General features: G+C 33.7%; 2 protein-coding genes across 2 annotated transcripts in view; both read right to left on the reverse strand.

The window, feature by feature from the left end:
- Positions 1-8,131: 8,131 nt before the first annotated feature.
- The window catches only part of LOC143236413 (platelet glycoprotein 4-like), a 47,580-nt gene continuing 34,023 nt past the window's right edge, over positions 8,132-21,688 (reverse strand). The window contains exons 13-14 of the mRNA XM_076474675.1: positions 11,785-11,934; positions 8,132-8,348 (exon numbers count right to left, since the gene is read on the reverse strand). Of these exons, the coding sequence (XP_076330790.1) occupies positions 8,238-8,348; positions 11,785-11,934 (261 nt within the window). The 3' untranslated portion in view covers positions 8,132-8,237. The remainder of the gene's footprint in view (positions 8,349-11,784; positions 11,935-21,688) is intronic.
- On the reverse strand, positions 8,355-9,834 carry LOC143240821 (uncharacterized). The gene is made up of 2 exons (XM_076483956.1): positions 9,591-9,834; positions 8,355-9,385 (listed from the first exon to the last, which is right to left on the reverse strand). The coding sequence occupies exons 1-2, from the start codon at positions 9,691-9,693 to the stop codon at positions 8,907-8,909; spliced, it is 582 nt and encodes a 193-aa protein (XP_076340071.1). The 5' UTR covers positions 9,694-9,834; the 3' UTR covers positions 8,355-8,906.

Here is a 21,688-nt window from a genome sequence, read left to right on the forward strand (position 1 = left end):
TTCACAAGATCTCAGTCAACATTCATGTCAAATTTAATGAATATCCATCAACAAGGTATGCAGTAATGATATAAAATGCAAACACGCCCATAAAAACCGTCAAACGTAAAAAAATTGAACATTTTACGTTTCTCTCCAAGGGCACATTGAATATCCATACCAAATTTGGTGTAGATCCATCCATATAATTTTAAGCAGTCACATGGTCATACAACAGATAGTACTATTATATTTGTACAGACACTTTTGTTACAAAGCAATATGGCATAAAAGTCATTGTTTGAATGCAGTGTTATCAAAACGCACTGGCTTTTCTATACATTATAAGTCCTTAATCTAACTGATTTTTACGAATAAGTATGCTACAAATTCAATTCATGAATGATCTGTTCTCATTAGCTTACAAATGAATTTACCAATGTTCTACTGCCACGACTGCACATTATGCCTTTTTGTTGGTCAAGCTTGATTTAGAAGTTTACTTGGCTCAGTTAACTATGAAATGTGAGGTTATGGTATAGCATAGGGTGGGGTGGTAGTATTGAACCCATCATTCCTGACTGGCTATACGCTAATGAATAATAAAATGATAATACTGAGATGCAACGGTACTTACAAAGGCCCTCGAGACTAAAGATACAATTATATGAATACAAAGATATAAATAACTGAAACAGGGGGCAAAAATTTCAGCTAGATGATTTCTAATGAGGTCTTCAATTAATTATATTTTATTATAATACAATATATAAGGCAGCAGTCAATTAATATATAATATGGAGCCACACTGCTCCAAATTACTTGAAATGAAATTAACAGCTAACTCTTCATCATACAGTAGTTCTACAATAGTGGGCTCACACTTCTGTAAACAAGTAGATTCTGAGCATTGGTATGAAAAACAAAATAGTATTATGATGATACTGGCAAATCACGTGTGTCGTCATCAGAAACGCGAATTGAGATGCCTCTAAGTGAAGGTAAAATAGTTACACTGTATTTGATGACTTACGCAACGAAGAGTCTAGATAGCATTACGTCAACTTAAGATAATAGGTTCTAGGGTGAATGACTGAAGATGTCAATGTAACCAAGATCTACAGTAAACATAGCCTGGTGTATATAACTTCTCTGGTGTCAATGAGGAAAAAATCAACAGTAAAAATAAGGTGTTGTATGTAACACCTCTGGCATCAATGAGAACAAAATCTCCAGTAAACAAAAACTGGTGTACATATCTCGTCTAGTACTAATGTCGACAAGATCTACAGTAAACACAAACAGGTGTACCTTGCTGACCAAAATCTTGAGGCCAATGAACATAAAGAAAAAATGTGCATTTTGCGTTGTTAGACTCAACCACTTATTTGAGTAGAGCTTCGAAAGATGAAAATAAGAAAAGGGAAAATTAAAACCTTTTTAGCATTTAATAGGGAAAATGTGAACACTATAAAATTAGCCCAAATACTAGGCTAAAGAACACCTAAATATGGTAGGAAATGCCCAACAAGAGGTCTCAATAGTGAGTTGCACGGCCGTCATTGCGAATAACTTCAACAATTCGCTTTGGCATGGCCGATATAAGCGTTTGCAGAAGGCTGGCTGGAATGTTATTCCAAGTGGTGTAGATGGCTTCACGAAGATCATGCACTGTTTGGAATTGACGTCCATTTCTATATACTTCCTTTGCTATCCACCCCAAACATTTTCAATGGGGTTCAGTTCGGGCGAATCCCGCTGGATGGTCCAAAAGAATCACGTTATTCGCCATAAAAAGTCCTTTGTCCTGCGGGCATTGTGGATTGCAGCGTTGTCTTGCTGAAAGATCCAGTAATTTCCACACAAGCGAGGGGCTTCAGTCAATAAGGATGCTCTCTCCAACAAGCCAATGTCGCCAGCTGCTGTTTGATGCCACTATATAACCTGAAGCTCCGTTGTTCCATGGAAGAAGAAAGCACCCCAAATCATGATGGAACCTCCTCCACTGTGTCGTAGATAAAATTGTGCTAGTAACGTTGGAAGCCATCTGGACCATCCAGGTTAAATTTTTCTCATCAGAGAAGAAAACCTTCGTCCACTTTTCTACGACTCATTTTTGGTGCTTCTCAGCAAAGTTTAACCGAGCTGTTTCGTGGTGTGGAAAGAGGCGTGGTTTTTGAAGACGTTTACGGATTTTAAAGCCTTTCTCTCGTAGATGCCGTCTTATTGTTCTTGAGCATGTATTTTGCGTCCGTAAGGGCCTTAATCGAGTTCAACGATCGACTGGTGTCTTGTCGGATAACCCGTCGAATCCTCCTGCTCAACGCCAGCGAAATTTTTTTGGGCCGACCACTTCAAATTCTCGTTATCCCTCGTTCCTTATCCCTCAGGGTTTTTAAAGAAATTTGCAACAGTAGTTTTACTACGCCTAATCTCACCAGCGATGGCACGTTGAAAGAGACTTTACTTTTGCAGCTCGACAATTCTGCCACGTTCAAACTCTGTCAACTTTTTAGCCTTTGCCATATTTTTACCCAATGTAACACAAGTGATGTCAGTGGGAGATGTTGACAACGCTAATACTTGAACATAAATGATTAATTTTGTTACGTGTTTACCGATTAACGCTTCATTTCAGTATGGTCTTACTCTTTTGACCAACTAGTATTTAGGCTAATTTCACAGTGTTCACATTTTCCCTATTAAATGCTAAAAAAGTTTTTTATTTTTATTTTTCCTTTTCTTATTTTCATCTTTCGAAGCTCTACTCAAATAAGTGGTTGAGTCTAACAACGCAAAATGCATATTTTTTCTCTATGTTTATTGGCCTTAAGATTCTGGGCAGCAGTGTATATAACTTCTCTTGTGTCAGTGAGGACAAGATCTACAGAAAACATAACCTGGTGTATATAACACCTCTGGTGTCAATGAGGAGAAGATCTACAGTAAACTTGAACATTATGTACACATTTCCTCTGGTATCAATGTCAACAAGATTTAGAGTATACATAAACTGGTATATGTATCTCCTCTGGTATCAATGAGGACAATATCAACAGAAAACATAAACTGATGTATATAACTCCTTTGGTATAACTGAGGACAAGATCAACAGTAAACATAATGTTCTGTATATAACTCCTCTGGTATCAATAAGGAAAAGATCTACAGTAAAAATAAAATGGTGTATGTATCTCCTCTGGTAGCACGGAGAAAAAGATCTACAGTAAACATAACTTGGTGTTTGTATCTCCTTTGGTATCAGTGAGTACAAGATCTACAGTAAACATAACACTGGTGTATATAACTTCTCTGGTATCAATGTCGACTAGACCTACAGTAAACACAACCTGGTGTATATATCTCCTCTGGTGTTAATAAGGACAAGATCAACAGTAAACGTAACCTGGTATACGTGTATATATCTCTTCTGCTATCAATATCGACAAGATCTACACTAAAGATAATCTGGTGTATATATCTCCTCTGATATCAATGAGGACTAGTTCTACAGTAAAGATAACCTTGTGTATATTTCTCCTCTTGTATCAATGTCGACAAGATCTACCGGGAACATAACCTGGTGTACAGTTACGACAGAAAGTGTTCGTACCCCTGCGTCCCGAGTGGTTTTTTGCTCATAACTTAAAAAGTATCACGAGTAGGCTAATGGAAGTATTGTATATTTTAAATATTACAGCAACACATATCTACATATTTTTTATGTAAATTAAACGACAAATAAATGTTTATAAACAAATAACCAAAAATAGGAAGAACAGAAAGTGTTTGTACAGTTCAGAACGCGTGAAAAAACTGATATTCCCGTAAAAATTTTGTTTAGTTTGGCGAATAAAGTACATTATGCCATTCCAGAACTAAACACTGGGTTCATAATTATTGGAATTTAGCCAGCAAAACATGTACTTCCGGCAATTTAGCGCCGTCTCTGTCATTATCTGCTTGGTCATCATGGCGAACAGGAAACAACTGTCCAGTGATTTAAAAACCGATTATAAAATGCAAATTTCGTGTGTCTCTTTCTGATATTGCTACACAACTTATTGTGTCGAAATTTACTGTTCAAAGCATAATTGCCAAGTTTAAGCTTACAGGATCAACTGCTAACCTCCCTCGTTCCGGACGCCCCACCAAAATTCCAGAGAGAACCAAGAGGAAGGTTTTCAGAGACGTTAGTAGGAACACTCGTTTAACACGTAATTACAAACAGAAACTGGTAAGGGAAACTGGGGTTGAAGTAAGCACCTCTACAGTTACGAACATGTTACGCTCTTCTGGGTTCAAAGCATGCCATCCTCGTAGAACTCCATATTTAAAGCCTGTTCATTTAGAAGCATGATTGACGTATGCAAGAAAGCATGTAGATAAACCCTTTACCTATCGGAAGAGTATTCTTTGGTCAGACGAGACTAAAATCGAGCTTTTCGGTCACAATGATGTTCGCTATATTTTCCGTAAGAAGGGGGAACGAAATATTCCAAAGAACACCGTCCCCAAAGTTAAACACGGAGGTGGCTTGATCATGCTATGGGTTTCTTCAGCTTTTTTGGTGAAGGCAGTCTTCACTGCGTCAACGGAATCATGAAAAAGAAAAGTGCGTTGATATATTAGGCACTTATATCAAGAATGATGCTCGGAACTTGCGGCTTGGGCGTCGTTGGATCTTCCAGCACGACAATGACCCTAAGCACACATCGAAATATGTGCAATCCTGGTTGCAGAGGAACCATATAAGTCACCTGATCTCAACTCCATTGAAAACTTTTGACATGAGTTGAAGACCAGGGTTCATCAGCGTCATCCAAAAAACTTGCAAGAGTTGGAGGCTTTCTGTAAAGAAGAATGGAAGAAAATACCAGTCGAGTACTGTCAAACGATCACGGAGGACTATGAGGAGAGATTGCGCCAAGTGGTTCACCTGAAAGGCTACACAACTGACCATTAAAGTAGACGCACGAACACTTTCTGCCCATCTATGTTTGGTTATTTGTTTATAAACAGTTTATTTGTCGTTCAATTTACATAAAAAATATGTAGATGTGTGTTAATATAATATTTATAATATGCTCTACTCTCATTAACCTAATCATGATACTTTTCAAGTTATGAGGAAAAAACTACTCACGACGAAGGGGTACGAACACTTTCTGTCTTAACTATATATATCTCCTCTGGTATCAATGAGGACAAGATCAACAGTAAACACAACCAGGTGTATAAAATTCCAGTGGTATCAATGTTGACCAGATGCACAATAAACATAACCTGGTGAACATAATTCCTCTGGTACCAATGGTGACAAGATTTACATCAAACACAACATGGTGCATACAAGTTCACTGGTGTGAATGTAGACAAGATTTACAGTAAACGTAACTTGGTGTATATAACTTCTCTGGTATGAATGAGGACAAGATCTACACTAAGTATAACTTGGTTATATAATTCCTCTGGTGTTAATGAGGACAAGATCTACAGTGAACATAACCTGCTGTATATATATCCTCTGGTGTCAGTGAAGACAAGATTTACAGTAAATATAACCTGGTGTATATATGTCCTCCCGTATCAGTGTCGACAAGATCTACAGCAAACAAAATGTATATATCTTAAGTTATATTGCTTCGTGTATGTGTATAAATCCGTTATATTTATACGTCATAATAAAACCTATATAACGACTCTAATCCTGATGAAAATATTTTATTTCACTTATCACCATTGTTACATTATTCTCATGATTGAAATACCTTCAAAACTAAAGAAAATGGTTGACAGTATATTATTTCCTCAAGTTCACGAAAAGTCTCTAGCATTTCAACAATGTAAGACTGAAATGACATTAAAATATAAAGTATAAATTGCCGTGCCCCCCGCTAGTACAGCGGTATGTCTCCCGACGCTAAAATCAGTGGTTCGATTTCCCTCGGTGAGATCAACAGATAGCCTGATGTTGCTTTGCTATAAGAAAACACATCAACTGCTGCTTATTTCTGATCGAAGTTTTGAAAAAATACATTTAGTGCTGAACATTGGAGATAATGATGTATATAGCAAACTAAGCAGGCTTACTGATGTAACAGATGAAACTATTCTTCCTGTAATGCCTCAAGACACATGAAGGTTATCATTAATTATAGATCAACGTTTTTTGTCTCCGTTAAAGGGTTACTGTGTACAGATGTTACACTCAACACAGCTCGGTTAACTATCTCTATTGTAATTTATATCATGATATGATACCTGCATGTACTTCGTTAACTATCTCTGATATGATACCTGCATGTACTTGGTTAACTATCTCTGTTGTAATTTATATCATGATATGATACCTCCATGTACTTGGTTAACTATCTCTGTTGTAATTTATATCATGATATGATACCTGCATGCACTTGGTTAACTATCTCTGTTGTAATTTATATCATGATATGATACCTCCATGTACTTGGTTAACTATCTCTTTTGTAATTTATATCATTATGTGATATCTTCCTCTGCCTGGTTAACTCTGTATTTGTACTTTATGATACCCATCTGTGTTTCATATCTACGAGTGTTAGTTGCAGCGTTGTTTTGAAAAAAAAAAGTTCTTCAGGAAAACACTGTACACATCACATCTCAGCTGTGGATATGGTTCTTGTCCTGTGAATGTTCTCCAATGATATTCATCCTATGCTAATGACTATATCATGCTTTCCATCAAACGATATTCTGTAAATGTAAAACGTCATAAGATAGGAGACAACCTTACTAAAATTAAATAAGTTGGCATGTGTTTGCAAGGGTTATTTTCTTACCAGGATAGCTCAGGAATGGAAATGTGAGAGTAACAAATGTGATATCTATACAAGGAAGTTTTATATATTATGAAAAATATTATTGATTACTGGTATTTGTTTCATACAAACATTATCAAACCATTAAAACAATCAGCTTTTTTTGATAAGTCAAAATTGTGTTATTTGTAACTAAATATGAAATATATGGAAATGATTATTTTTAAAATGCTTGCCAGTGAGTTATAGAAACACAGAAATAACGTTCCACCATTTTGAATTTTTTCCATTATTACCAACTTTTTGCACCTTCAAATATTTATGTATCTGGCAAATTCAGGACAAGGTCATCAGAATGCCTCAACTGAGGTATAGAAATCTTAGACCCCATCTAGGGTCCACTGTTATTTTTGAAATATATATGTGTATATATATATATAAATCCAATTTAAATCTCTAAGCTGGCTTAAGTACTTTGGCTTTCGACCCAACGAAGTCATAGAAGTTTCAAAACCTCTATTATTTAAGATGGTGTACTGATCCAGATTACAGAAGAGATCCTTTCAGAGAGACTCTTGTAGTGACAACTGACTATGTTACAGTATTTGAGTAACACAGTCACTTGTAATTTATACATAATTTTGTTTTACTTATATGTTGCAGTGAATAACAAGTCAAATTACAAAACTGAATTTTGATATTTCAGAACTTAGATATTCATGATTTTCACTTTTGATTTCTTTATTATGGCATCTGTCTATTTTACTTAGCTCTACTGTTATTTTCTTTCGATACAACTCTTACGATTAACAAAATTATCATTCAAAAAGTTGTAACCAAAATTTATGTAACATGCTGATATTTTCGAAAACTGTTGTATTTAAGATGTCCACCAGATTAGCTAATAATTCTACATATACCTGGAAAATATTTACAGGAAATGTCTTTATTGTTGGGCTTCAACACCGAATGAAATAACAACCTTCTACATTCAAACATCTGGGATATCTTTTAAAATACCTTCAAGGAAACTGTTCTTTTGGGCAACCTGGAAATGAGTAGGCTATTTTCTGAAACTCTTGGGTTAGAACATCACATTTTATGTTACCTCTTCTAAAACAGGCAACACTAGATCACATCATATTTGTACTTTAATGAAACATCTTTTTATCATTATACATGAATGTACTCCACGTGCTCGAAGTGTTGTCAAGCAATGAAAAATGGTATTTAATATTAGGTAAAATACGTTTCAAATGGAATGGTAGAAACAACTGCTACTTATAAAGAATGAGTAAGTTAAATTACATAAATAAACAATATGTACAAAACACACCATAACTAAAATGTTACTGAGATATTTTTCTGAATTACATCACATTTATTTAACATGTTTAAACTCTGACAATAATAGAGGAAGAGATTCATCGAAACAAAACTGTTAAACACATTTTGACGTCACACGCTGAATTCAAATGTTTTGTTAGTAATTCCAGTTTGCATTTCTTGATGTTTCTTCGTCGGCATGCACAAATGATCTTTGGTCACAATAACAGTAGTGGACTTGATCTATGATATAGAAAATGAACATTCTTACAATAGTATTAATTTTTTAAATACATTTTTTAGGATACAGTAACAACATAATTACCCAAAAAAAGCATTGCTACTACAGCTAACATTATAAGGTAAATCACAATAACAGGGTGATTAAAGGAAACAACAAAATCATCCATTTTATACTTATGGTTGTAGCAATCAGATCTCAAGGTTTAAAACTTACACAGTCATCAAAGTCCAATTACACTATAATGCACATTTTGTCCCTTGATAGTATGTGTTCTTTCTTAATTGCTTATGTTGTAAAAGTACAGAAAATGGTCATTATTCCCATCAAACTTTGCTTTTGTGACCTAGATAATGAAAGTAAGAAATTAATCTATTTTCTATGTAAAAACAGGTAAATGTGCACATTTTCATTAACATAAGGTCTGAATAAAACATATGAATCAAAATTTACATGTATTTATACTAAAGTTATACAAAAATGTTTAGATGTGAGCAGTTTTTGAGATTTGCGACTGTAATGTAAATCACTTTCATGTATCAGCCCCCAAATACAGTCTCTCATAAACCAGATACATTGTGGCAAAAGCAGTGCCCATCTTGACAAGTGACGAAGCTTGAAAAATGTCTGTGATGCTTCCTCCGACTTGTGACTTGGACACTTTCATCCAACAAATCCAAATCTTTGAGCCCAGATGTCAAAAGCTTGGCATTCGATTTTGTTAAACCAAGATCTCTGATCAAGTCATTGAGGTCTCTTTGGTTAGGGTAGTATAGGTTTCTCTCACCAGCTGTACCTCTGAAATTATAATCTGGATCTTCAACATCTACCTCCTCTTCTGATTTGTTGCTCTCTTCTGAGGATGGCTGCCTACTCTCTGACAGAGTGGATACAGGGAGCTCAGGGGAGTGTAGCACTGGGAGGATGGATGACAGAAGGTCCAAGATGCAGAAGTAGCAATTGCTTGAGTGATCAGTGGATTCATGCCAAACTACTGGAATGACAAACTTCATGGCTCTCTTTTTCTCTCTGTACCATCCTGCCAAAGAGCAAAATAAAATTGTTATTATGAAGAATAAATTTATTGCATCCACAACTAATATGTAAGAGGTTCATGCAAAATTTTTTGTGATATATTTTCTATACTATTGGAAATATAAAAAAAATATTTAAATTTTAAAAGGTCTAAAATTTGTATAATATAAAATCTTACTATTCAAGCAAGCAAAAATTGTCCGTCTTACCTTCTAGAGTTTTTTTGCAGTGCTCGCAGGTAAAATGAGGTGCCCAGGGTTTGTCTTGATCCCTGACAGGCATGATGAAAATATGGCTGTAGGCTTCACACATTTTAGCAGATACTGTCACAGAGTACTTTTTTGCTCTTGTCTTGATAAATTAACCACATACATAGCAGAATGTGTCTGGAGAATGTTTGTAGCTTCTTGATGCCACCTCTGACAAAATCAGATAGATCTGTGTGTTCACTTAGGCAGCTAGAACTACACTGAAATGGTGAGTGGTGAGCCCCTGTATATATATATATTACTATGAAAAGTTCTAGAAAATTATAAAAGGTTCTTTAAAATTTTCTTAAGTTCTACAACATTCTAGAAAGTTTTTGAAAATGATTGTAAGTTCGAGAAAACTTTCTATCAGTTACTCACCACTGAATCTTCCTGGAATGTTCTAGAAAATGGATAAATTTGAAAATTTCATTACCCAGGTCACAAAAGCCAAGTTTGAAGAGAAATATATGATTTTCCATTTACTTTAGGCATAAGCAATTGGGAAATAACACTTTCTGCCCAGGAACATGAAAAAGTAAAAATTTTGTTACATAGTGTTATTAATGGCTTGGGCCATTTCTATATTGGGAGTGATACCTTATCATTATGCTGACACTAGTCACACCTCACTGAATTTACATTTTTATTTAACACATTCTTTCAGTTATCAATCTATTAAAACCAGATAGTCTTTTTGGTTTGTCAAAATATGATATCTAATTTTACTTCTGTACTATTTCTTTGGTATTGTACATTTACATTCAACACAGTGACTCATTTGACAATATATCTAACATTACTTGTGAACTATTTTGTGGCTATTGTATATATATATTCAACACAATGACTCACTTCACAATATGTCAGTCCTACTTAGTTTTCTTTTTCACAATATGATAACAAACTAAATTTCTGTACTATTTCTTAGGTACTGTACACTTATATTCAATACAGTGACTCACTTGACAATATATGAATACTATTTAAAATCTTTTTCTTCACAATATGATATTTAACTATGCTTCTGTATTATTTCTTTGGTATTGTACATTTATTTTCAACAAAGTGACTCACTTGACAATTTATCAATCCTATTTAGTCTATTTTTTCACAATATGATATCTAACTTTACTTCTATACTATTTCCTTGAAATTGCACATTTATATTAAACACAGTAACTATCAATTCTACTTAAAGTTTTTGTTCATTGTTCCAGTCAGACCACATTTTCACTTTTAGTATACTGACGCTAATTACAAAATTTGTAATCAACATTTCTAATCTCCCACTTGTTCAAAAATCTTTTTAATCCATAGTTCCAAGCAACACCATTTATCACTTACAGATACTACAGAAACTCATCATGACTTAGTTTATTTACTGATCAGTATTTTAACACTAGTCCCACTGAAAATGTTACAGTTTAATTATGATCAGTACAATCTCTTACTAATCAGTGTTTTGACACTAGTCCTACTGATCATGATTTGTAGTTTAATTATGATCAGTACAATCTCTAACTGATCAGTGTTCTGAAACTAGTCAAACTTACCATGTTACAGTTTAATTATGATCAGTACAATCTCTTACTGATCAACTACTCTGACACTAGTACCACTGATCATGCTTTACAGTTTCATTATGGAAACTACATTCTCTAACTAATTTGTACGCTGATAGCAATCAAATGGCTCAACTTAATAAAAAATTTAACCTTAATGAAGAGAAACTCACTAAATAATGTGATTTTTAAATCATATTCCACCATTTTCAGTGGTTATATTCTCTAAACAATGTTACTTGATAGGTCTAAAATAAAGGAAGGAAAAATCGCCTCGATTCCTGTATTTTAGGCAGTGTAAACATATTAAGTTAGGGGACCTTAATGGACTGTAAGTGGCTGTTGAAAGAAAGAGTCCACTTTTCGACTTTTATACCAAAGAAAGCCTTCTAGCAGGCAAAACGTTGTCTCCGTTTAGATTCTCAAAACTACTATGTACTGAGGAATATGTTTAAAAATATTGACTACACAGATTGCTATGTTCCTGAAAACAGAAAATTGTACTTTTAAAACCATTTTCAAGTTTCATAAAAATCTTTACAGAGTTACTAAGAACATTATTACACATTTAGATTGTGAAAACAAAATACCTTCTTGAAGTAGAAGATCACAGCTCCCGCAATTAGTGTCCACAGCGCCCCCACAATGGTCGTCACTAATGTACTATTTACACCGACTTTGATTGGAGATTGAACTTGGTGTTTAAATAAATTTGCATTTTCTTCATCTAATGTTGCAGACTGTGGAAAAGATATATGAAGAAATTAATAATCTTCCATACAAATTAATAATATTATATACAAATTAGTAATCTTCTATACAAATTAATAATCTTCCATACAACTTATTAATCTTCTAAATAAATAGCTTTAGAGTAAACGTTTGTTTAGGTTAACATGTTCACTATCAGTTATTAGATGTGCTGAGAACTGTAGTTATAGAACATTTACTTGAAAGTCAATTTGTTAATAGCCTTCCCAGCAGCTGTTTGACGTGCTAAGAACTTTTTATTCATAGAACATTAATAGGCTCACTAGCTTTAGTCATAGTTTTGAAGTAGACAAAGTAACATTTTAAAGATGGAAAGTGAACAAGTCAGTGTGTTAGCTATTGCATTGTGAAGTAGGCTGATTTCATCATTCGTGACGTTGGCCTACCACAATTTATGAGTCTACAAGTGCTAAAGTTGTAGAAATATTAAAATAAGAAGTAAGATAATTCATAATCGTTATACTGATTTGAGGTAGAATTAATTTACCTTCATCGGAAAAACATTATTGTTACATATATGAAATGTTGTCATTTATTTGTTAGCTAAAGGAAATATTACAAAAAAGTCTTAATCTCATATCAAATTTTTTTCTTTTGAATGTTTATTGTTAATCACAAAGACACTAAATGAACTATTTGTGGTGTGCACACCAAGGGTATTGAGATCCACTTTCTAGGGTTAAAAACTTTTATTAGACTTTTTACTGGGTCCTTAGGGGGCCATTTTTGAATGTAGATTATGGACATGATGTTCTCTGAAGCAGAAATTTAATTTATTTGATAGGTAATTGAGATAAAAGAATGTTATCACGCAGATTTGTACAAGTTTATGGAATGATTGTAAATTAGTCCCAATACTGTTGTTAAAAAGATTTAACATCAATTGTAAATGTAGTCTCTCCACATATTACTTGGTGTAAAGAAAGATTACGGAAAAAATAAATTTACTTCTCCTTAAGTTAGGGCACTTGACACATAATATGAGGGTCGCAGGCTAGGATCCCTATCACATCCAACATGCTCGCCCTTTCACCCTTGGGGGTGTTACAATGTGATGGTGAATCCCACCATTAGTTGGTAAAAAAAAACTAGCCTAAGAGTTGGCAGTAGGTGGTGTTGACCAGCTGCTTTCTTTCTAGTCTTACACTGCTAAATTAGGGAAGGCTAGTGCAGATATCTTTTGTGTAACCTTGCACAAAAATCAAAACTATTTCCTAAAGTTACAAAAACATAGATTAAAAATAATTTTGTCAAGTTGAGTAGTGTCGACTGTAACAAAAAACATGCAGAAATGTATATCACTTATGCATAGAAATACTTGTCAGATAATTCTTGTAAGCAAATAATGTAAAACAGCTAAAATTGAAATGAAACTGGAAATTATTATAAAAAGTGAATCAGCGATGATCTTTAGAACATGGAACAACTATAAGATAAAGTGTTAATCTTCAAGTTTATGAAAGTTGAGAAGACTTAGTGTGAATTTTAAAAAGCAGACATTACTTTTACTATACCAAAAATAAAACCTACTGTGATGAAGTATGTTATTGTTTGGCAGGTTCTTTTGGATTGCCTATTGATAATAATACAAAGTCCAGTCAGTGTAATGATAGAATCATTTTATCTGTTCAATAGACATTTGCACAACCAGGCTAACTTGTAAGTTTGATTTTGTAAATCAGCTGTTTAACAGAAAATCCGTGACTAATATTTGTTCATTGTTAAGTATAAAGCTATAGAATGTGCTATCTAGTATTGAAAGCCAGTTTCTAGCAATGTAAGCAGTTGGGGGATGAAGGTGGCAGTGACTTATGATACGTGAGCAACACTTATCGCTATTATATATTGATAATATAATTTATTTGTTAGATAGACAGAGCTACGAATTATTGATAACATCATGGGGCAATTCATAATAATTTTTCAGATGTTTTCTTCTATCATGAGTTTTCTTTTCCTGTGTCAGTGGTGATCTACTCTTTTAGAGGTTTATAAGATTAATGTGAGTTTGCTCCATGATGTTAAGACCAGTGCATAAAAAGTTGAAGGGCTAGCATGACTAGGTGGTTAAGGTGCTGGACTCGTAATCTGAGGGTCGGGGCTTCGAATCCTTATCAGACCAAACATGCTCGCATTTTCAGCCGTGGGGGCGTTATAATTAAAAAACAAATATAGAATTGAATCGTAAGGACTATCGCCTACAGGATATAGAACTAATTTAGTCTACACCTACTACCAATAAGCCGTATCACCTGTTAGTAAAGCATCTCTCCAGCCAAGACATTACCAAATCCAATTGCAGGTTTTAAATGGCTAGTTCAACATTGGTAAATAGAGAAACCAACCAATTATGGTGAAAAGGAACCACGTGAGATGTATAGGTCTCAGAATGAAATGATTTTAAGAGTGAACAGGTGAAACAGTGAAAACAAACCATCTATCTTTCTCTACATTTATATAGAAGCAGACTGATAACATAATGTAAACCAGGTGCTGAGACATGTAACAAGTATCACATATTGGCAGCTGCTTCGTCCACCATATTTGGAGAGTCACGCCAGAGAGAAGTGTCAAGAGTAAAGTTCCAAAACAGGATGTGGAGGAAAGAGGAGACTTTAGCCAGACTTAGAGAAAATTTGGAAATACTTGCTCCGTTATCTTATCCAGATAATCCTACTTGGACGATGGATTTCTTGTCATTCGACCAATTTATATAAACTATAACAAATGAGAATACGAGAATTTGTATGAATTTTTAAAGAAAACTATTTCATTGATGATGGAACTGGAATCCATCAGTTACAAAAAAAAGTACAACTGGAGCCATTTAAAAGTTATGAGATGTGAGTTTTGTGTATGTAGTGAAGCATTTGCAGCACTTCTGGGCATTTCAAATAATGAGAAAATATATATAGTAAGGAAAGGTGTTATGCACGCTCACAAAGGCATAAAAAAATATAACGGTGATTGAAGTATACTGAGAAACGTCTTTGTTTATACATTCTAGAAAAGACGCTACTTAGGTCATGAGAAAGTTAGAAAACCCTCATTAGAGAGACTGGGAATTAAATAATTATCTACAGGTTGGTGTCTCTATAGCAGTGAGAAAGCTACCAAAAATGCTTATGTTATGTTGCACACAGTTACTAAACAAAGGAATAAGTCGGAACTTTGATGTAGTGCATATATCAAAAGTGTATGTTATGTAAGGATACAAGTAAAATAGTTGCCAATCTACCGACTTTATCTGTAACCATTGGTTAAATGGTTCTGGTTCTCATAATTATGGTAAGATTGAAGAAAACGATCATTTAAGTGTCAGACCTACTAGCAGGGAGCTGTGTACATTGTTTAGAAGAGCATGAGAATACCTAAAAGATTTGGCATTATAACTGTTGTTTGAAGTCTCAGTTAAAAGAAAAAAACATGTCTAAAATCATCACGAACTTTAGCCAGTATATGTCAAAATTTTAATACGCTACCCAATTTCAATGAGAATGATTCACTTGTTTCAAAGTAGAAATTGTTTTTTGACTCAACTACTTAAGTTATTGCCATATTTCCAACAATCGAATAACGTAGTTAGGATCGAGTGAACACAATGTTAAAATACAGCTGATTCAATATCAAATAATGTGCTAGTGGTGTTAAATAATTTAATGAATGTTGCTGAAAGTATAATGGGAGGAAATTTGCCATTTCCACTTGAACAGTTTGCTAGTTTTGAGATTGATATATCTTGATATAGTATATTAAATGTATTAGTTATTAGTGCTTGAATCTTAGTCTCAGGGTAATATTCTGTGTTTTAATAATAAACTTCCTCGAGTTAGTGACTTGTGTGCTCAACATTCCATTGTAATACTCAATATAAATAAATTATGACTGGTTGTAATAGTCAAAGCTCCAAACCTACTTGTCATAGTAGATTAGGGATGAGAATTATTCTACAGTAGGTGGTTCTGACTTGTTAGTGATAAGTTCAAACGATAAATGGATATCATACAATTCATTTGTTTTAAAATAATGTATTCATAACAAGTCAAATGTATGTACAAAAATTCTTTGGTCTCAAGGATATCACAGTTGTATATAAAGTTCCAAATAATTCTCTTTCTTGTCAAGAACCTTCTCAGGCTGATTCAATTACACTAGAATCTATTTGACAAGAACTGTCTTTCTTGATTTTATTTCATACTGTACTTGTATTACAGCAATTGTATCTTGAACTTTAAGTGACACAAATGTAAACTTCAAAAAGTTGTGTCCATTTTAATAATGAATTTTCCAGAACTCAGTTGCACAAATTTCAAAAATAATATATATTTTTTTCCATCACATAAGGGCTTTTTACAAATTGTCAGGAAAACAAAAACTCTTACATCAAATTAATATTTCATTTACCATAATGAACATTTTTTATTATTATGTTTGTTAAAAATACAAACAAATTGAAGAAAAAGGAAGAACATTGATACCAAACAAATATGTACCTCATTTATCTTTTGTATTGTGTGTGTGTGTGTGTGTGTGTGTGTGTGAAATCTACATTTTTTAGTATCAAAACTATGTGCTGTGGTCTTTCTTTTATGCACTGCATCTGGAGCAAATTGTTTCAATGACCAACAGTAATCAGCCATGAAACCTTTCCCCTTGTTTTTTGTTGATGGCATTGAGATTTTTAGAGAAACAAGTTAATATGTGAGTGTAAGAAATGAACTTTTAAGCTCATATTACAACCCAACTCTTTACATTTATCAAGCATGTTATTAACAATACTTTGGTAATTTGGGTCTTTCTTGCTTCCTAAATATTTGTCCTCAACATATTTAAAGACAATCCATACTTCATGTTCAACTTTCAATACTGTCCATTTGAATTTTTTATCCAAAGTCAATTTCCTAGCCTGACGCCCAAAAAATCCCTCATTTAAGTTTTGCTCCTGAAAAAGCTGGGAATGGCTAACATAGATACTAGAAATAGTCATCATCTTTGACTAAGATCTTTACAAACTGTTTCATTAAGCCTAGTTTTATGGAAAGTGGAGGAAAAAGGGTTTTATTCATATCAATTAAATTTTCATATTCAGCATTTATTGATCTTGGTATCAAGCTGACTCTGTGTGGCTATTGCTTCTTTATCTAGTGATGTTTTTTTGTCCATTAAAACAAAAGCATAGAAACTTTGTATAGTTAGATTGTTTTCTGAACAACATATAAAGGGCTTTTTAGTTTCCACAAAGTAGTCAACCATGTTCTTTGTATTTTACATTACTAAAAAGTTCAAGATTTTATATGTTTCTTTCAATTGAACCAAATGAGCAATAGGAATAGATGCATATATGTTACCATTGTAAAGGAGAAAACCTTATAGACTTCTTTTGGAGGAATCAGTGAATAACCACTAATCACTTGATCAATAGAGTGCATCTACTAGCATTGCCATCAATTCAGCAATATTGTTTAAATAAACTAGTGAACCTTCTTGGGGAAAGTACAGTACAAACTATTTCTCATGATTTCTGTATCAGTAAGATTATGTCCCTGGAGAAAGTCTTGCCACCCAAATCTGTAAAGAATCTTTTGGAATGTTTGAATCTCTCACCAAATTGAGTTCACTTGTGTGAAAAGTTACAGTTTACCAGAGGTTTCAGGTAGAAAACAGTCTTTATCATCATTTCTACTGACATCATTCAGAATCATATGAAGCTGTATCAAGAGTAGGTGCAGGTACATCAGGCCAATGAGCAACAGGTCTTATAGCAGACTGAAGGTTCGGTTAAAAAATTTCCTTTTTATTTCAAATGTTGTAGCCTTGCAGGTGTCATGAGCGAAAAGAATAGTAGTCATCTCCATGATTTCTAGGCTTATGCCTGACTACTGGGATTCCAAAAGGCAAAGACTTTTTTTTTACTTTTAGTTCATTGTCTTAACTTTTCAATACAAGTGGTACAAACTCTGTGCAGAGTCCATGATTTTTCTTGGTCCTCAAGTTCTATTCCAAAATACATGTAATATGATTTTTTTGACAAATTCTGTAATGCTTTGCCTTGTTTATATACAAAAGATTGCAACAAATATAACAGAATATATTTAGGTAATTCACACAACCTCTTGTCACCATAAAAATGAATAAATAATACTGAAAAGAAAATAATGTCAAATTGTACACACAAACAAATACATCCAGTCAACCTTTCATGTACCATTTGTTTCTCATGAATCCTAAAATGATCGATAAGACTCACATTATGATTGGTCTAGAGAAATCTTTAGCCAGTATATATCAACATTTTAAGATGTTACCCAACCTCTTTTTGCTATAAAAATGAATAAATAATACTGAAAAGAAAATAATGTCAAATTGTATGCACAAACAAATACTAGCAAGAAATGACATGACATCCAGTTTATTAATTTTTTATGTGCTAGTAGTCTGTTTCTTGTGAATCCTAAAATGATCAATAAAACTCACATTGTGATTGGTCTAGAGAAATCTTCAGACAGTATATGTCAACATTTTATGAAACTACCCAATTTCAATGAGAATGATTCAGTTGTCCAAAAGTACAAATGATGTTTTGTGAAAAATCTCTGATAAAAAGAATGAATATCATTTTTAGAACACCCTTTGACAAGACAAATTATTCTCTTTATCACTATTAAGTTGTAAAACTCGCTTCAAAATATTAGCCATTGTGGCTAATCACTCAAATGCCTGCTAGCTTCATTTTTTCTGACTTTAACATCACCTTTCTTCATTTGACTTTTGCTTGCTTGGTCGTCTATATATTTTGCTCAATTAAGTCCACGAACCTTCTCTAAACATCACCCACTACCCACTTTTGGGATACCCTTCTATCAATGAATTGTTGGATACACCTTCATATTATGACACTCCATACCTAAATAATGAACATGTTTGGTGACAGGGATTTATAGTCATGACCTGTAGATAGTGAGCCAAACACCCTAACCAGTAGGCAATGAAAAATGAAGCAAACAGCTGGTGGACACAGGTTACAGCAAAAGAGAAGGTGGAATTTATTATTAATGTAGGAAGCATCTCTACACTTCAGGATGTGTGGGTGATTGACATCTAGGAAGGGTGCATCTCAGGAAATGATTTCATGTGGAAACATGAATACAAGAATAGGTTAGTTACACAGCCAATAACCATGAAGTTCCATTGTACTAACTCCAATTACTGGATTAGAGAATTGAAAATTTAGTAGAAATAAGCATGGTAGTTACTGCCTCATCAAGAAGTGTAATAAAGAGTCCAGGAGTTATTACCAATAAATTCCTCATCTAGTGATTGACATGTAGTGGAGCCAAATTCTAAAATTGGTGGTGGTTAGAAGATTCATTAATGTGTAGAATTAAATGACTTCACCCAAGAAAGTTTATCAGAGTTATATGATATGGCTGAAAAGTTCTCATTCTAAAAGAGGACACATTTCAAAGTTAAGTAGGTGTTATAGATTCAGCAATCCAAGCCAAATTTCATTCATCATGATTATCTTTTGAATCACATTGGTGGGAGAAAAGCTAGTATGGTAGTCCCAGGAAATACCATCAACAGAATCTAAACCTGCTGAAAAATTTTTAGTTCCTGCTGGGACTATTTCCAGAGCAGCAGCAAGGTTTGCCATTTATCTGACCACTTAACAAGGTAGAACTTCCCCAGTGGCAGAATGTGGAGTGACAATAAGGGGCAACTTGCTATTCAGCATAATTATCATTGGTCTTGGAAGAGGCAACTATTAAACAGAAACTTTGTAATTGGAAAATTTAGTGTCGTGTTGATTTTATTTTTTGTATTGAGATGTTTAGGTGTTCATTCCTCGAGTGTTTTTCACAGTTTTCTTTTCTGAGGTTCATGGTATGCATTGTTGTTTATCATCACTAGCTGTTCTTGTTGCTGGGACATCTTTTTAGAGAGGTCATCAAGCAAACATAATGTTGGCTGTATTTTTACTTTTCTCTAAAAGTAGCATGAAAACAATTCTGGTCTTCTCAATGGGTTGACTTTATACTCACAAGTTGGTTTTTGAAGTTTCTCAATTGGCCATTTTCTCACCAAGATATTTCTAAAGATTACAACAATGGTTGGCATTTTATATGGATCATCTTTCCTTCTGCTGATGATTTACATTATTCATTGTTTTCAATACAGAGTATGAACTTTCCAAAAACTATTTAACTTTGAAGTTTGCCTTTCCTTGTGATGAGTATTGTTCAGCCATATTATGTCAGCAAGATAAAATCCAGTTTGTGAGCAAGACATCAGTGATTTTTTGTTTTATCATAAACTGATTTACATCTTTCTTGAGTAAAGTGACATATGACATCTTTATTCTTTACAGAAGAAGAGTTCTTCCAAGTACTAATTCCATAAAACAAGTTGGAGTGTTTGTTCCACTGCACTTCAGTCAGTAGATGAAGATTTATTGGTAATATCTTCTGATGAAAATATTCCACTTCTTGGTGGAACTATGGCTGCCACCTTTGTTGTCATCAAAAATTCAACCTTTGGTGGTGTAATGATATCCAAGTAGCATATAAGATTTCCTGATATGTATTGTGAAGCTGTTTGAAACTAGCCTAACCTCTTTTCCATTTCTTTTTATAAAATCAGTTTTCCAAGTTGCACTCTTCCTTAATGTTAGTTAACAAAACAACATGATGTGCAGAGAAGTTTCCTACAATAAGGAAATCTTTTAACTTTCTTCTTGCTACTTAATATTCACTTGCTGTTTGTATCACTCCCTCTTCTTTTTTCCTCTTTTTTAATACATGGAGGAACTTTCACATCTTTCATTGACAAATTAAATTTCACAGTTTCTGGGTTATCAGTCAATTAGCTGCAAGCTTTTCTATTGCTTTGTAGACAACTTTCTCGAAATAATGAACTTATTATCTCATTGGGTGTAGATGGAACATTTTCAGCTGCGTTCTGCCCCATAAATCCAGCTAGTTCTTGTCTCTTTACTGTCTCACTAGTTCTTTGAAGCTCTGAGACATATCCTTATAGTAGTCTTATTTGCTTTATAATAACTGTAACAGCCATATTTTATACAATTTTGGCAGTTTTCTGTTTCTAAAATCCTTTGGGAGGAGTTATTATTCTATTAAGGCTTTTATTTATAGTTATAGATAATGCATCCTTTAAGGTTACACTTTAAAAATATGTTGTCTTTTGTGTTATTTTCTCTAATCTCTGTAATTAGCTGTCAGCCTAATTCTTTCAATTTTTCTAGATTATGTTAAGGGGGAGTCTCTGTGTGAGTACTAAGGGATCTTATGATCCTGTAACTTGTAGATGGTACTATTATTAGTGTATCAAATTTCATCCCAAACTGAAGAGTTTCCTCAAAGACTCACATGTTGTTTGTTTCAACATAATTCACATAACCTCAAATGGTAAACATAAAAAACATGTTACATTCAGACAAATCTGTCATTTCATGTGTGTAATAGAATTGAGAAAACTTCTAATTTTGTCTTCAATCAAATGTATTTATGTGATAAGTTTGTTTGTTTTTGAATTTTGCCCAAAGCTACACAAGGGTTATCTGTAAGACTAGAGGGAAGGCAGCTGGTTATCACTATCCACTGCCAACAATTGGGCTTCTCTTTTACCAACAGATAGTGGGATTGACCATCACATTATAATACCCCCACAGCTGAACAGGTAAGCATATTTGGTGTCAAAAGGGTT

Source organism: Tachypleus tridentatus, chromosome 13 (assembly GCF_004210375.1).
Source record: "Tachypleus tridentatus isolate NWPU-2018 chromosome 13, ASM421037v1, whole genome shotgun sequence".
NCBI classification, from domain to species: domain Eukaryota; kingdom Metazoa; phylum Arthropoda; class Merostomata; order Xiphosura; family Limulidae; genus Tachypleus; species Tachypleus tridentatus.